At 42.3% G+C, this 17,462-nt stretch overlaps 4 protein-coding genes across 8 annotated transcripts in view; all 4 read right to left on the reverse strand.

Annotated features, from left to right (window-relative positions):
• The window catches only part of RB195_019184 (uncharacterized protein), a gene marked incomplete at both ends in the record, with an annotated part of 9,035 nt that extends 3,132 nt beyond the window's left edge, over positions 1–5,903 (reverse strand). The window contains 5 exons of one of the 3 annotated variants that reach the window (XM_064186924.1): positions 1,360–1,475; positions 1,537–1,606; positions 4,035–4,151; positions 4,206–4,334; positions 5,703–5,903. In XM_064186924.1, coding sequence (XP_064042805.1) covers positions 1,360–1,475; positions 1,537–1,606; positions 4,035–4,151; positions 4,206–4,334; positions 5,703–5,903 — 633 coding nt within the window. Of the gene's footprint in view, positions 1–1,359; positions 1,476–1,536; positions 1,607–4,034; positions 4,152–4,205; positions 4,335–4,464; positions 4,543–5,690 lie in introns of those variants that run through there. The other 2 variants (XM_064186925.1, XM_064186926.1) reach the window with 2 other exon arrangements.
• A 267-nt stretch (positions 5,904–6,170) lies between these two features.
• Positions 6,171–7,163, reverse strand: RB195_019185 (uncharacterized protein; the record flags this gene model as incomplete). Its single annotated transcript, XM_064186927.1, has 2 exons — positions 6,171–6,609; positions 7,045–7,163. The coding sequence occupies 2 exons, from the start codon at positions 7,161–7,163 to the stop codon at positions 6,171–6,173; spliced, it is 558 nt and encodes a 185-aa protein (XP_064042809.1).
• RB195_019186 (uncharacterized protein) lies at positions 6,171–14,038 on the reverse strand (the record flags this gene model as incomplete). Of its 2 annotated transcripts, XM_064186929.1 has the most annotated exons (4): positions 7,200–7,241; positions 7,585–7,652; positions 7,706–7,724; positions 13,910–14,038. In XM_064186929.1, 4 exons carry the CDS (start codon positions 14,036–14,038, stop codon positions 7,200–7,202), a joined length of 258 nt encoding a protein of 85 aa, XP_064042810.1. The 2 variants fall into 2 exon arrangements, with proteins under 2 accessions (XP_064042808.1, XP_064042810.1); XM_064186928.1 differs by lacking the exons at positions 7,200–7,241; positions 7,585–7,652; positions 7,706–7,724 and adding an exon at positions 6,171–6,623.
• A 749-nt stretch (positions 14,039–14,787) lies between these two features.
• Positions 14,788–15,734, reverse strand: RB195_019187 (uncharacterized protein; the record flags this gene model as incomplete). Of its 2 annotated transcripts, XM_064186931.1 has the most annotated exons (4): positions 14,788–14,863; positions 14,926–14,996; positions 15,049–15,171; positions 15,627–15,734. In XM_064186931.1, 4 exons carry the CDS (start codon positions 15,732–15,734, stop codon positions 14,788–14,790), a joined length of 378 nt encoding a protein of 125 aa, XP_064042811.1. The 2 variants fall into 2 exon arrangements, with proteins under 2 accessions (XP_064042811.1, XP_064042812.1); XM_064186930.1 differs by lacking the exon at positions 15,627–15,734 and having other exon boundaries at positions 15,049–15,228.
• Positions 15,735–17,462: the final 1,728 nt, after the last annotated feature.

The raw sequence follows: 17,462 nt of genomic DNA on the forward strand, positions 1-17,462 counted from the left end.
GATTGTGATGAGTATCTTGCTTCACACAAGTGAAGGAGGGGATTTGAAGTCCAGTGAATCTCATGCTCATGCTGCCGCATATGTTAAGAGATGTAAAATTAAATGTAGAACACGTGATGTTCCTGCGACAATCATTGGATCAGAGCTGTCAGCGACTGGGTACAAAACGAGGTATTAAGCACACCGCACCGCGCGACACAATGATGACTCCTTTGCAAAATCCTTTGAAGTAAATACGTTTTTCGAGTCTCCGAGAAAAGAAGCTACCAGGCAACCCTCGCGCACGTTCACGACAAACAAAAACGTTACTGGCGCCCGATAGAAATCGACGAACAACGAGAGCACAGATGATACGCAATGTAGTACTCTTGTGTAAGTGGTGAGAAGTGACTCCGACATGAAGCTACTCTTAACAGCTTAAAATTATATGTATTGTGCTTTTCTAGTATTTCGAAGTGTTTCAACACTGTCTAAGGAAATGTGTCCGCTATCCTTTTTAAGCAAATTCGTTCTATAGTAATCTCCAAAATTTCAGAACATTACTCGCTGAAGCGCTGCGCTTGATATTAAACAGGTTCGGAATCTTGCAAAAATTTTGTAAGTTCCCAACAAAATATCATGCTAGAATACGCCAAATTTACTCCCATTGGGGTAATTCCTAAATCGTCGTTGATACAGCGATGAAAAACAGTACACGCTTTGTGGGAAATAAATGAACAGAAATGTTCCTAGGAAAACTCGATGTTTAGGCTTTTTAGTACTGAGCGTTAAAATACTTTGTGAGCTCTTCTTGAGACTACTGGTACCTCTGTTTAAAAATTAAGTTGTTCGGAAAGTCATGCACCAAAAGTCTGAACGGCCCAAAAATTTTAAGAAATGAATAAAAGCGCGAAAAACAACTTCTGGAGATCATGTATTACGAGTGGCACCAAGTATCCAACGCGAGAGGATAGACCACAAGCATCGGCGACATGTTAGGAGGTTTAATCGCTTCGAGGAAGTCTTAATCGTTCAAAGGCTCATATTAAGCTGATTAATTTAACAATTAATCAGTTTTGATTTGATATTAATTAAAATTGGTCCGAGTTGTGCTCGAAACACAGTGAGGTTCCTCGCTGGAGTCTGGTTACCTTGGCCATTTCTCGTAATGCCTGTTCCTGGTTGTTTTTTCTTTAAAATGAAACGTTTAGGCACCGGTTCCCCTATCCTTCGTCGATGTCTCTGCTGCAAAACTGTGAAAACTGCTTTAGACGTACGATACCGACGACGGAGTTATCCAGAGGTGAGCACAAGCATAAGCCTTCGTTCTAATATGTTCTACATCCAATCGCCGACAATTTGAACATGATGTTTGAGCACCTCGTGCCTAGCAACATCCATTATTTCCAAACCGCTTCTCATTTTTGCCATATCTTCCTTCATTTGTTGATTATCCACAGTAACGAAGCGCCGAATTCTCCGCACTGCCGCTCGCCCTGTAATAACTGAGAAGATCAGTTAGCAACACTTCACAGAGTTTTACAAATGACTACCGACCTTTTGTCTGAGAAAAACGTTCCTGCTCCGCCAGCTTACCCATTGTCGTCATTACTATATCTAGACGAGCCTAAGAAATTTACACAATAATGGCTATACGTTTAAAGGCGTTTAGGGGAATTATTGTTGGATATGGTCCTCTCTAGCAGTATGTTAGGAACATAATTAGCAATTATCATAACAAAACCGCAACGCACTTGAAGTCCGAAACAAAAGGCCTCATCTAAGAAAATGGGACTACTAACTTCTTACAGGCACACGACGTAGACAGGCCTTCTGAAGCCTTCTTCTATTTATATCAGCACGATCAGCGAAATCAACTTCACAAGGTTTTATCTCTTCAGTATGTGGAATCCCCTCACTAGATGGATCACATTGTGCTAGTCGCGTGGCATCGCGGCGCTTTCCGTGTCTCCTCCAACAAATAAGTTCCACCCACATGCAACACACTTACAGTTGCACCGAAAATGGTAGTTGAAGGTCTGACTATGCGGGAGACAAGAATAAGGAAGATAGGAATATCACGTGCGACATCTCAGACTGTTCCAAACCACCCACTGAACATCCTAGGGACAATGAAGCAGAACTGCGTCTGAGAGTAGGCGACGGTCGAGTACTTCACCGGTTTCCTCGTCAGCACGAGGTAATAAAAATTGAATGTGCACACATTATATATTATATTATATTAATGGATATTTGACACTAATTTTGAATGCCTTTGTTGCTTACGTTTCGGAGTCGTGCTATGAAAAGCAAAAGCCTTCTCTTTTTACCTAGATAAGTACTACAGAGAAGATTACAGCATCTAATATATAAGATCAATTTTGTGATTTTAATGCCAAAAATGGCCGTAATTGAAGGCCAGATGAACTTTGCATCAAGCCCCACACTCTACCGGTGAATGAACTGGGAGAGATTTTCCAAGGTTATCATGGCTACCATAATCATTCATGAAAAGTTGCAATTTTGAAAACCTTCTTCTTTATGTGGAATCGAACATCGTCCGTGAAGGGCACGGCTTTAAATTCACCAAGGGACACCTCTCTTTGGGAATTCTTAAGGTCATACGTCAGCATGGAACCGGACGAGCCGATTTTAACCGAGATTTCATGTCTGTTTGGGACGTTTTGTATAAAAATGATAAAAGCGACATTAAAGGGAAAGGAGGAGCAATACTTGCTAAAACTACAGAGCCAGGAAATAACATTCGCTATGTCCGTCGAGACTGCACCGCATACAATCGCAAGACAATAATGACCGATTATCGGAACCCTAGTGGATGTAAGTAATAGTAAGTCATCCACGAATTCTATTCTGAACTTCTCGATAGTCACGTCCACGTGCCTGTTCACATTCTGAGAAACTGAGAAAAGTTTCCAGAAGTCTTCCCTTGCGAAGCACGACATGCAACCCAGCATAAAATTCAAAATCTATTACTTTACCATACGTCGTTGCTCTTTACAAGGATGGCTCTTGACAGGACTAAAGAAGAATTGAAGGATTACAGTGCTACATGCAGTGTTTCGATTCATGGATTCAGAATGACTCATCACATACACGTCGTGTGTTCCGATTTTGTGATTCCGTTCATCTCTTCCTGTATCAGGGTAAACGAACGACCCAGGAACGCTGCTTCTTACGAAGGCTTCTATTGGAGCTGTACATCCTTGCGCCCTCCCGCCTGCGATCCGTCGAAAACCAATTCGGACGGATCGTATGAGGGGCGGGGCGCAAAGGTTGTGCATTACAAAATCAGCCGTCATAAAGGCAGCATACCACGAATCAGGGTGATACGGATTTCAGGTAGAGTATCCGCATACGGGGTCGTAGATTATGGAAACAGGGGTGCTTCCGCTCATCTCTCCCTGAATCAATGCAGGCAGCCGGCCTCTGAATGCTGTTTTGTACGATGCCTTCTATTGCAGCGCGCCACCCTCGCACGCGTAGCGTCCCTTAGTGCCTATCGGGACAGTCCGAATTGATTTCCTACGAATCGCACAGCGGAGGCGGCACAAGGGGTGGAGCGTATGGTACAAAAGCGTACAAAACAGCATTCTGGAGTGTTTGCAGTGATGCAGGGAGAGATGAGCGGAACTATCCCCGTCTCCATAATCCCTAGAGAATGGGTGAGAAACCTGGAGGCCTCGCAACCAGAGAGAAAATCTTCTTAGCGTCAGTGAACACTCGAAAGAGTTGTGCTAAGAGTACAAGGCTCCTGCGTCAGCCATTGATTTCCGATTTGAGCAATTAAGAGGTATTATCGACGTACGCTTGATCATTTCGAATAACAGTGATAAACGTGATTTCTTCATTCTTATGAAAATAAAGGGGCGTTGAGTTGAGACCTCTGTCACTTGAGTTTCTAGCAGAGAACGTTTTGCTTTTTTGCCTCCATTCTGGGAAACTACATATGGAATCCTTCCTATCATCAAAAGTAACATTGAAAGTTCCTCTGAGGCTCTTCTATCCGAATGATTCCGTTCAAAAAAGGTTTATACCTGGCCGTTGGTGTCTAAAAACTGTTTCAGCTTCAAGCATGCTGCATACATAAGTTCATGAGGGTTCTGTCCTGCTGGAGCCATAATTGCTCCACTTTCGACCACGCTGCGGTTTGGCTACAAACAAAATTTAAGAACAAAATAGTGTTCAGTGCTGAGTATGTCCCTTACCTGCATCATTGCTTCTAACCCATCCAAAGCACTATCAACAGCGAGTCTATACGCTTCAACTTTCTTGATACCTTCTTCGAATGTTGGTTCTAATTTTGTTTCCTCCACTATTCCTATCCTCTCAGCCGCCTATTTATTTGCTTTTGAAGTTTATGTTTATGAAAAAAAAACATGTTTCTGAACAAAAGATAAAAAAGGATGAAGAAGAAGGGACGTATCCCTGCCCGGAAGTGTGCTCCCAACCGGAAAAATACTAGACTTTTTCGTACTCATTATCACGTCCAACTCCAATTTTCAGTTCGATTGAAATGTTGGTGATAAGAATGTCAGAAGCCATCGTTCAGTATCACTAGTTCAGAGTGTTATTGTTAATATTTGTCGCTTCCCACATTGAACTCAACTATGCAAATCCAACTGTTGGAAAAGTTTCCTTTCAAATATTTCACCGTGTAAATGTCAGGCGAAGTTTGGTCTATTGTGACAAGCGCGTCACGACTAGGCAATGATAACTGGCGCCGTTTGCAAGCGTCTTTCCACACACTCCCCGTTATCAAAGGTTCTAGGTTTTTCGAAACAACTTTGCACCATCAAAAACTTCCCAGTTGTTCCCCAGTAGATGTAGGAACCTTCATCAAGCTATATATTTCACTGCAGTCTTCCTTTGATATAACTCCAAAACTCAACCATGAAGCCAGGTGAAGCATTTGTTCTGTTCATTTAGTGTTCTTTAAGTTCCCTTTCGGCGGCACACCACTATCATTCACATTACCACCTTAGCGTGCTGTATCAGAAACTCACAAGCCTCATCGTGATCCACGTTGTCTGAGCCCTTTCCTTAAAATACATAAAATTCAAAGCTTGTTGTGTGCATAGATTACAGGACACATTTGCTATTGTGAGCGTCGATGACAACTTGTTAGATCATCGATGCTATGCTTCTCGATTTATTCATTAATTGTGCGATAAAACACACAAAATTTTGATTCATTGTGTATTTGAGCCTCGTCCGACCAACTGTGGCCTCAAATTGGTCCCTACATTGATTCTAACGTTTAAACATGAGTACGCCTATTTCTTGGAACGTCCTAACAACTCTCTCTGCAGTCCTTATTTGAGTATTCTGTTCCACTAGTTTTCAATGCTGCGCATTATAACTATAAGATACCTTGTAAGCAACTAATCACCTTAAGACAACGACTTTGATGGGCATAAAATATAACAGAATAGCAAACGATGATCCGCAATAATGAACAGATAATCCTGACTGCCCTGCGTGGCGCTTCGAACTCAGCAGCAGAACAAAATAGCATTGCAACTTGCACAACAGAGAGAGGAGTTTTCTCCGGGAGCCACCTACAATTCTAGTTGTCTTTTGTTTTCGGCGTGGGACCTCTTCCAGCCTGAACCCGACAAACTTCTCAGGACTCGTTGAAGTAAGCAATATGCCGGTCTCCTTAATATATGACCAAAGAAAGCGAAGACAATTTACTTAGCCACTTTCGATGGCGGTGCAAGATGTTGATGTCCTCCACATGTCATCCGCCGGAATACCACATCAATTTCCGCGTAAAGATCCACATTGTGGCATACCCCGGGCCAAAAGTAGCCAAGCAGCCGTCTAAGCAGCTTTCGTTCCGTGCAGTCAAGCCACTCCATCACCGCAGATGGTGTTGCCCAAGCCTCCGATACGTACATCATGATGGGACGAATTGCGGATAGGCAGACTCGCAGCTTGTCTTCGTTGGTGATGGGAGTCGGTCACAGCCATTTCATTAAAGAGTTAAATCCAGAAATGGCCTTAGCGCATCCTTGCTGAATATCTTAGCTACCGTTTTTCTTCAGCGTACAGCCCAAGTAACAGAAACTTATCGGCGAGTTCTACCTTTTGTCCGTCCACCCTGTTTCATTTCGTGGTCTCGAAAAGATCCACATCTGATTGCATCTGTCAGTGCGTAGACGTATTCATTAGGCTACAGTTAGCTTCCATACAAGGTTGACATTTTGAAGTTTCATACTAATTTCCGCGAATATAACAACATCGTCACCGTACTCGAGATCGGTCAAGGGGCGTCCTGATGGTGCTAGGATGATATCGACAGGACACTGATCTACTGTTGTTCGCATAATATCGCCGAAGGCGAAATTGAACAGGAATAGTCCTGCTGCTGCTCTTTGACTTACCACAGTTACCACCTCAAACGGTGCTGTACAGCCGGCTGGTGTTCGAACTGCAGTAGTTGTTCGTTGATTCATGTCATCAAGCAAGCGAACGAACTTTGCTGTTACTCCATCGGCGCAGAGCTGATTGACAAGACGGCCTCGATGAGGAGAGTCGATAGCGGTTTCAAAGTCCAGAAGCGCTAATTGAATTGTCTCCGAAAAACGCTGCCAGATTTCGGCCACTCTAACGATGAACACCTAGTCAATCGTAGATCGGCCAGGACGAAAGCCAGCTTGCTCGTCGCGCTCGTTCTTTCTTCGCGATGTTTAATAAGTCGGTTCAAGAATCTGCTCCAAAACCTTGTACATAACACGCAGCAAGAAGATTCCTTGATAATTACTAAGGTTCGCGACGGATAACTTCTTGTGGAGGGGAATTATGATAGCGTGTCTCCATGAGTCAGATATCCTTTCGCCTATCCATATTGGGCGGATGATCTTTGTCATCCCACGAATCCCAGACGGAGGAAGATATTCCAGCCGTCTCCACCAGATTTTTTATTTTTCTTCTTTTGGATACAGACCAGATCCTCCGATTTGGTCGGTGCTTCCTCGTTAACCTCATGTGGCGGCCTATCAACGTGCCCTCAGCGGTTACCGTAGGTGCGTAGGCACTTACGATGCAGAATTTACGTCTACTGCGATACCGCAGTCGTACAAAGGCGCATCTAGACCACGTTGAGCCAAATTGTCCCACCAGGTTGTTGTAATCGTTCCATACAGCATTCGCGCAGCCATCTACTTGGTTCTTGCCGGAGTATATGGTGTAATTTTTCATGCTGATGATGGGCCGATCTCCCATACGTGTTTCCTGCACTGCAACAAAGGATACACAGAGATATCGCAGAAGCAAAAAAACAAAAACAAATAAACAGAGCCTTAGAGTTCACTCTGTAGTGCTCAGCAGTTCAGCGCTACGAAACGAATGTTTGTTGCCAAAGATTTCATGCTCCTGTCAGGCAGTTGATCTTTGATGTTGCGCGCATTGGCGATATTCCTGGCGACAGCGCCTTTTTGCAATGTATGGGAATTTTCCCCCATATAACAGTGTGGGTTACATAGCTCGTACGTTGCCAATGCGTGCACTCGAACATCTGATTGCATTTAGTTAAAACAGGGCCACCACGTTCCGGCCAAAAATAGGAATGACTGCACTAACCTTTAAGTACAATTTGTTCATTTTTTGAGACGTACAGACGACTACAAAAAAAAACGGGTCTTCAAGTGCTGAAATTGTTTCTCAAGCAAAGGTTCGAATCAGAAAAGGTCTATACTTATACCCTCTTGGTCGAAGTAGGCCTCGCGTTATGCTGTAAATTCTAGAAATGAAACCATTTTGTTAGCATAACTCTATACTGCCTGAATGATAGTGCATTGTTGACGCCATAAGGAAAACACGAAGTCATGCGTCCGAGCCGTCTTCCACCAGCATGCAGTCCGCTCAAAAGAATAGCGATGTCAGTGTTTCGTTTCACTGTGGTTCCTTCAGATATACGGTAGATATCTGCGCAGAGGATTTCGCGGTTAACTACGCACTCCGTTTAAGTCGAGCCGTTGGTTGGACTCAAATGATGTTTCGTAGCCCTGCTGTGATTGGAAATTGTGCCCCCCCCCTTCATAGGCTGATTTTGACCGAACTACGCATACTTCCTATGTTCCACCTCAGCCTCTTTATAAAACTCCAGTAGCAGGATTTGGTGTGCCACTTTTCCGAAGGTCAACGGTTTTGCAGGCGACTTGCTAGTACACTCCTTCCGCCGAAGGCCAGCATGTTGTTAACAATTACAAGAGCTGATAAAATCATGGTCATGCTATGTAATAACGGGCTTAGCCTATCACGTGTGTGTGTCTGTGTGTCAGGAAATTCGAAAAGGGGGTGCGACGGGTCCATCCGGCGTCGGATTAGTGCGCCAGCGTCAGATAGCTATAGAATGGATTGCGACGGGTCCCTCGGTGTCGGATCGGTGCGCTGGCGCCAGATAGGTATAAAAGGGGATACGACCGGTCCACCCGGCGTGGGATTCCCGCACCGGCCCCAGAAGGCCATAAAATGGGTTGCGGCAGGTCCCGCGGCGTCGGATTGGTGCGCAATAACTTCGTGTGCATGTCGCAAAAGATAAATGGTTGCAGTCGTTTCATAGGCCACTAAGCGCGTTGCTTTTCACCTTTATGACTCCTCTGCGTGTCTATTTCCTTCTTCGTTCGCCTCAAGTCGGCCGTTCTCAGAAAGTGGAAACGCGCATGCAAACGGCTGCTTAAATGGTAGCAAGATGTTCAGAAAAAAAGGAAAAGGAAGGAGGAAAACCTATATTTCGAGTAAAATTTTTTAGTTTTGTCCATAAGATACTGATAAGGAGTGTTTGAAGCTGAAGTTCGAATGTTCTCCAAATGTAGAATGACGCGTTTAGAAAGAAGACTATGAAATCTTTCGCCTTTAATTATAATATAAAAAAGGAAGAAAGATTGGTGGAGATGCACGAGTCCGATTTCATGGGAAACGGCACTAATTCTAATTTTCGTTGATCAGTGAAGCGAGCGAAGCAAACACTACAGAAACTCTAAAGTCCGGCTTTAGCGGGACGTTCAGACTGGTTCTATGATAACTGTTGAGGAAAACAGGGAGAAAACCCATATTTTGAGTAATGCTTTCAAACTGCCTATATTATGTTGATATCGAAGGAGTATTTGAGGCCGAACTCTGAATGTTCTTCAAATGTGGAAATGATGCGTCTAGAAAGAAAACTATTAAATCTTTCAGGAGCGCAAAAGTTCAACCTTCCTCGGATGTTGGCATAATGACTGACAGTATTTGAATGATAATGTCATTCAAATAATATTCAGTAGCCAAGATTGTTAACAGTCTTTTGTTATGACTAACGTTTTGGCGTTGTCGCCATCGTCAGAGCATGGAAAGTAAAAACACTTGCGGTATATATATACCAGTCTGAATGTCCGGCTAAAGCCGGTCGTCAGACTTTTTTGTGGTGTTCTCTTCGCTCCCCTTCACTGATCAATTGATCAAAAATTAATGGTGGTGACATTTTCTGTAAAATCAGAACCCGGCTTTTCTAACAATGTTTTCTTTCTTTTTTACTGTAAACAAAAATAAAAGATTTCATAGTTCTCTTTCTAAACGCGTCAGCTCTACATTTGGAGAATATTCAAACTTCGGCTTCAAACACTCCGTTGATACCAATACAATGTAGACACAATTTGAATGCATTACTCGAAATTTGGGTTTTCCTTCTGTTTCCCTCGAACAGTTATCAAAGAATGATGTTTTGGCATAAAATGACGGGAAAAACATCATCCTACTGATAAAGATAATGTTCCTGGTCAAATCATTTAAACTGTTGTCTACTATTTAAGCAGCCGGTTTCATTCGTGTGTCCACTTTCTGAGGAAGGCATTATACCAACCTAAGGCAAATGTGGAAGGAAAAAGACGCCTAGAGGAGACATAGAGGTGAAAAGCAACGCGCGCAGTGGCCACGGCTATGAAACATCCCATTTACCTTTTGCGATGCACACGAAGATATTGCGTAACATTTCGATGCCGCAAGACCCGTCCCACCCCTTTCTATAGGTATCTGGCGCCGGCACACCAATCCGACGCCGGTGGATCCGTCGCAATTCCTTTTACAGGTATCCGGTGCCGGCGCACCAATCCGACGCTGGGGGACCCGTCGCACCCCACATTACAGCTATCTGGCGCCGGCACACCAATCCGACGCCGGTGGACCCGTCGCAATTCCTTCTACAGGTATCCGGTGCCGGCGCACCAATCCGACGCCGGTGGACTCGTCGCAATTCCTTTTACAGGTATCTGGCGCCGACGCACCAATCCGACGCCAGTGGACCCGTCGCACCCCACATTACAGTTATCCGGTGCCGGCGCACCAATCCGACGCTGGAGGACCCGTCGCACCCCACATTACAGTTATCTGGCGCCAGCGCACCAATCCGACGCTGGAGGACCCGTCGCACCCCACATTACAGCTATCTGGCGCCGGCACACCAATCCGACGCCGGTGGACCCGTCGCACCCCACATTACAGTTATCCGGTGCCGGCGCACCAATCCGACGCCGGTGGACCCGTCGCAATTCCTTCTACAGGTATCCGGTGCCGGCGCACCAATCCGACGCCAGTGGACCCGTCGCACCCCACATTACAGCTATCTGGCGCCGGTGCACCAGTCCGACGCCGGGTGGACCCGCCCCCCCCTCCTTTTCCCACTTTCACAACACACCAACAAACACACACACACAAACACACACAAAAATATATATATATATTATAAAATAAATATATTAAAAATTTATATTTTAAATTTTATTCCAAATACCCCACAAAACACAAAAAAAAAAAAAAAAAAAAAAAAAAAAAAAAAAAAAAAAAAAAAAAAATTAAAAATTATATTCAACAAATATTATCCAAAACCACCAAAAAAAAAAAAAAAAATAAATAAATAAAGTTAAAAAAAAAAAAGGTTAAAAAAAATATATATGATATAACCTATCTTTAAAATAAATATAAAAATAAAAAAATAAAAAAAAAAGTTCTCGTAGAACACCGAGACACTCTAGACTTCCACGGGTATTCCATAAAACGAATTATGATTTTCCTGGATGAATGCTTTAAATTTTAAATGTTTGTTATTTTTGCTAATAATTTTAAATGCTCCATTTTTCGTTGGGCGGGATACTGTTACAGACAAGTCAGGGGATTGACCATGGGGCAACGACTAGCTCCCATACTAGCCATTGCATTCATGTCCAAAGTAGAACAATGCGTTCTGGAACCAAAACCTTTCGTGTACTGCCGTTACATTGATGATTGATGATTGTTGCATTATATGCCTGACTAAAGACTAGATGGACACATTGTTTCGAGCTTCTAAACCAGCAGTCCCCTTACATACGGTTTACAAAGGAGGAACCCAAATAAACTGGCTGCCATTCTTTAATGTAGAAATAATACTTTTCCTTAATGTAGAAATATGTAAATTCCCTAATGTAGAAATACAGTGGTCCACTGGTGAATCAAATACACGATGGTTCCGAAAATCTAGGACATAAGATGTCCGGGAGTGGTTCGACGACAACCTAACGCAACGTATCGCGGATTCTAACGGTTACACCACTAATGTAGCGCGTTGGCTAGGTCTTGGTGCGCAGCGAAAATATGCTACAGTGGTTGACTCGAATACCCGCCTTTCATAATTAACAACTTAAGTAAAAGTATACGGGCTAGTCTGGTGGAATGTGATCTCGAGGACCAAGTGAGAATTGTGGAGATATCTCCAACAAATCTCAAGGAGCAATTAGTTCAAAATAGAATGTACGATCGCTTCTGTATTACTCCAGACTGTGTAATATGCCCGTTCGGGAAGGAGGGCGACTGCTGGTTCTTTGGTGTAGTCCGTCCAATTTCGTGGAAAATATGTGGGAACAAATACATCGGCGAAACAAAGCAACCCCTTTCTGTGCGCATTAAAGAACATCTAAATGAGATGAACCAGTCGAATGCAGCAACTCCCCCTGGAGCTCACCTCAAACAGTGTCATAAAAACGCTCCTTACTGTATTGCTGCCACGGTTGTACGAAACCGAAATTATAGCGAACCCTAGAAGCGTTTTATATAAATGCAAAAGTTGCAAAAATGGAAAGAAAGGAATAGTGCATTGCCTGACCAACGAGTTGGCTCCGCAGGTCATATGCGGGTCGCATACTAATTAGCATTCGCAGAGCGATTTTATCATGCGAAGTTCCGCTAATGTCACGCCAACGCGGCTATCTAGGTAAACGCAGAGATTTGGGCTCTTTTGGTTTTTGTTTCTGGGTGTAGTATTTTAGAGGATGGTGAGTAGTTCTGGATGAGGCATTTGAGAGGATATATTGCAAATGTTCTTACTTTCCAGGCTCTGACAACGCCGAAACGTTAGCCGTAATAAAAGACTGTTTACAATCTATGAAATCTTTCGCATAAATTCATCAAAAAAGAGAAAGAAGGAGGCGTTGTTAGAAAACCGCGATTCCGCGAACCGCGAAGGAAACAGTAGATAAAGTCTGAAGTCCGGCTTTAGCCGGACATTCAGAGTGATCATGCTATGTAGTAATGGGCTTAGTCTGTCACGTGTGTGTGTGTGTGAAACGAAATTCCAAAAAGGGCAAAAAAGGGGTGCGACGAGTCTATCGGGGTCGAATTGGTGCTCCAGATAGCTATAAAATGGAGTGCGACCGGTCCATCGGCATCAAAATGGTGCGCAGTAACTTCGCGTGCATGTCGCTAAGGGTAGATGGGACGTTGCAGCCGTTTCATATCCGTGGCCACTGCGCTTTGCTTTCCACCTTTGTGGGTCCCCCGCTTGTCTATTTCCTTCTTCGTTCGCCTCAAGTTGGTAGCATGATTTCCTCAGAAAGTGGAAACGCGCATGCAAACAGCTGCTTAAATAGTAGCGAACAGTTTATATGATCTGTCGTAGAACGTTATCTTTATCATTAGGGTGATGTCTTTTACTTTTGCCAAAATATCGTTCTTGACAACTGTTGGGGGGATACAGCAGGGAAACTCATATTTTGAGTAATGCTTTTAAATTTCGTCTATAATATATTGGTGAAGAGCGTTTGTAGCTGAACTTTTAATGATCTCCAAATGTAAAACTGATGCGTTTAGAAAAAAAAACTGATATCTTTCGCCTTTGTTTGTTACGAAAAAGAGGAAGAAAGCGTTGTTCGAAAAACACAGTTCCAGTTTTACAGAAAATGCCACTACTATTATTTTTCACTGATCAGTGAAGGCGAACGAAGCGAGCACCACATATAGTCTAAAGTCTGGTTTTTCGCCGGACGTTCAGACTGCTTGTGTAGTAATGGAAAAAAAGAAACAATTAAATATGTATCTGTATCTTGGAGAAAGAAACGTTCCTCTTGTAAGCACAATACTAATTTTGGCAGTTGAGCAATTAGTATGTGAAAGTGAACTTGTTGAAAAAAAAATAATGAGAAGTATTTCGTACGTGAAATTTTATGTGTAATTTATAGAATACGATTAAGTAGCTCATATGTTGAACTATGCGCAACACAGTGGTTTTCGTTCAACATAAGGAGGCAATTTTCAGAAAGGTGTGTGCTTTGTTATAAATTGATAAGAGTTTCTTCGAAGCTCCTATTCACAGAAATTTCTTCTTTCTTGCGGTTTATAGGTGGTTCCATAATTCAGAGAAAATCATACTATTGTTATGGTATTTGCAAATTCCTCCAATAGTAGCGAAAAATTTCTTGTTCTCGAAAACATCCTCTCATTGCCAAGGTGATCGCATACTGCTGAAAGATTGACGCTTTCATTGGGGATCACGTGACTGTCGTCAAATGTGTTCTAAGTTATCTAAAGTCTCTTATTTATGTTTGCTGGTGAATGTACAATTTGTCTTGGAATGCAAATATTCGCGGACGGAGGAAGAGGAGAAATATCGTCGGCCTACCAGTATGATCGACTTGCCCTTCCCGTCAGGCAATCCAAGCAGTGATGGTGTCACCTGAACAGGAGATTTGTCCGATAACAAAGGGGCATTCTCACCGGTAAGTGAATGTTGGACGAACAGTATCGTCATGTAATAGAAAAAGATCTCCAATGAAAATTTTGTAAGCGAAAATGTTGTTCTGAAAGCCGTAACCTGATTTGTATTTCGATTATTGTTGTTTGCGAAGCAGTGCCGAACTAATGTACGAGGCTGTCGTTCGCGGGGCAGAATGGGTTGTATTCTGCCCCGCGAACGACAGCCTCGTATTCTGTTTTATCATTTATACTGCTGTTATAAGTGAAAAAGTTAAGTTCAAGGAATTCTGATTACAGATTTTTTTCTACCAATTTCTCGAATTTTCCATTAGGCTTATGGTTATGACTTGTTGTTAGTTTGTTAGAAACTCTTAGGATTTGGAAATAATCACTTGCGTAATTAGGATCACGATCAGGTACAATTTCGTTGGGAATCCTAAGCTTCAATGTAACATCGCTGATAAACGCTTTCACCACAGCATTGGTGGTTTGGTTAGGAATTGGAGTGCAGAGGAAGTGGAGTTAAGAGTTGGAGTTGCTGAAAGCACAGACTGTGATGGAAATAAATTTGTTTCCATCAATAAATTAGGGGAAAAATCCTATGATGTGGATATTTTTGAATGGTAGCAAAGGAATTGGAAAGGTTCCCAACTCTTCGCGAGTAATGTGACCTGAGGGTTTTCAATTTTCTAGAAAGTGGGTATGACATCAAAAATATTGATTGTAACATATTTTACTGATATCGAGTAACATATTTCACTGATATGTGTGATATTGGAACTAAGTAGAGCAATTTTCTCTTGTTTAGCCTTCGCCTGAGATAAGCGAATCGGGATCCTTTTGCGGTGGCTTGTAATTTTTCATTAGCTCTTTAGTGCACCTAAAAATAACTTCACATAACACACTCATCTTTTTTCCAACTACATTGTTGTAGAACCTCACTTATGTATTGCACTAACATTCTGCTTGTACAAATTTGATTCGGGTTTGATGTCTTTGGAAGCAAGATATTCCTGCATGTACTGACGAGCAATTGAGGAATGGAATAGTTTCTATGCAAACTACCGTAGTTTCTTCCCACTCGTAAGGACTATGAAGACTGACATTCGTCCGATTGAGGTATTTTATGAGCTGATATCGCAAGTCAGCAGCCTTAATAATAGTACTGGCGTTTGGATTAAAAATGATCTGTAAAATCCTCAACAGGAGCGGTGCCACTACTCGAATGAAAATGAGCTGTCGCATTAGTTTTATGTCTGATAAAGACACTCATTCAATACAAACTAAGAAGAAGCAGTGGAAAGGAGTGACGGCGGCACTTAACGAAACAGGAAATGTGTTGCATCAGCATTAACAAAGGTTTTTTGTGCTGTATCTGCTACTTCTACGAAGCGGAAGATATACATAGTCCAAATTTCCGACATGTGTCTGATCATCAGTGTTCCATCAGTGTTCCTGGGGGATATGAAGGGTGTTGTCAGTGTAAAAGCGAAATTATTGTGTATGAACTCACAGAAAAAACTTTGGCAATAAAATATCGACTTCTTCATTGAATGGTAAACGAGTTATATCATAAAGATGCTACTAGTACCCGTGCAACTCATTTATCTCTTTTTGGCAACATGTTGGTAGCATAGTATCACCTTCTCCACAGCCGAAGGTTTCCTCTTTGGATGATGATTGGTCGGTATTTCTAACAAACATTTGTGACCCTCAGTACAGGTCTTTTGTGAAGCACCTACAGCTGACATGAAGAATCCAGCTTAATATTAACTTAGCTTTTACCCAGTATCATTGATACGCACTCGAGGGTTACCCCGATTTTCGAAAAAAATCTTATAAATTCTTTGAAGTTAGGTCCTCTGTGCCGCTGAAATTACATAAAGGTGGCTACCAGCTCGCAAAAGGCCAGCTGGTTCTCAGAAGATCAACTCAGAAGAGTGTACAAAACTTCATGCTGTGCACCACAACTAGTATTTCCATGTGAATAATTTCTGTTTCACTGCTGGAGATGTTCGGACTCAATACAGACATTGAAGGGCAGAGAAGACTTCAATCTGGTCGCTAGTTAATGATAATGAGATAAGGAAAAACTCAGAAGGATTTATTCTGACTCCCTGATAGATCAACCTAGAAATCGCTTGAACGAAACGATGATTGGAAACACTGCAGAATGGTGGCACTATCAGGAGTTGAAGTACCTTCGCCCCCATCGGCGGCTTTTCGATATAATTTCTCTGATAATCAAATTGTACAGGTTGCCATTTCCTTCAACATTTCATGAAATATGTCGGATCACTTTCTCCACCTCTTGAAGGTGATTGTTGATTCTCGCAGACTATTGACAAAGCGATGTGAGAAAGATAGCCAGATGATGCGTTCCCATTTTTTCCTGTAAACCAATCGCGTGGAATTCATGAACTGCAGCTTTGGGAACCACATAGAGGCTTGTGTCTACACAATACTCTGCATGAACATGGAAAAACCGACGGTGAGTGACGGTGCGGCACCGTCGGTCACCGTCGCTTGCTCATAACTGCTCATAAAATGGAAACTTCAGGACAGTTTTTATATCATTAGATTCCCCTCTTTGGGATCTACACGAAAACCCACATATTGTTGAGAAAGGAGCAAAATGACGCCAAATGTGCGCCAAAAAGCAATAATTGGAACCTAACATAGCCTAAGGTTATAGTTGACAAAGTGTTCAGAGACTCAAACTTTCACATCTTGTCAGAACAGCAAGAAATTGTTGTAGGTGAGTATTTGAAATTATTGATTTGTTATTTTTTAGTCATTTGTGCGTCATTTTTAGTCATTTTAATTTTTGTATGAAATAGCGGTTCGTCCTTACTTTGTTGCAATGAAAGAAGTTGTCAAAACAGCCTATAAAATCGCGGTTGAGCACAACTATTCCTGAATTTTGTGAGATTTGTATTGTATACAGACAGATGAACCTCGCTCGTACACTAGAGTATCGCAAAGTTTGAAAATCCCACTTTTCGTCTTTTTCCTTTCATTTCATCTCTACTTTGCATCTCCGTTAATCACCAGAACAAAGGTCAAATCGAAAGAACCTAAGCAGATCGCTTAAAACAGGTAATGTACATTAGTTTATAAGGTATGTTTCCATCTGAATAGATTTTCTCGCTCTATTTATAACACCTTCTTTTCATAACATTCCATGGAAAGGAAGAGTATGAAGCTTACTATTGAATTTTATGCAACTATTTCAATGCTATGCTCCTTGATTCACCAAAAATCGAGTTCGCCACAGCATTTCGAGTTGAATGATATCGTTTCCAAAGCAATTCGAGATTTCTTTCTATCTGACTCCGCGGCCCGGCTATTTTCACACCTCAACAAGGCAGGCCTATTCCACCATTGGCAACTACAATGTTGGAAAGGCAACATTTATATAGACGTCGCATATTTTTGTTTCGAAAAGTTCTGAATTAATCTTTCGCAGATATTACGTA

Source organism: Necator americanus, chromosome II (genome assembly GCF_031761385.1).
Source record: "Necator americanus strain Aroian chromosome II, whole genome shotgun sequence".
In the NCBI taxonomy this organism is placed as follows: Eukaryota; Metazoa; Nematoda; class Chromadorea; order Rhabditida; family Ancylostomatidae; genus Necator; species Necator americanus.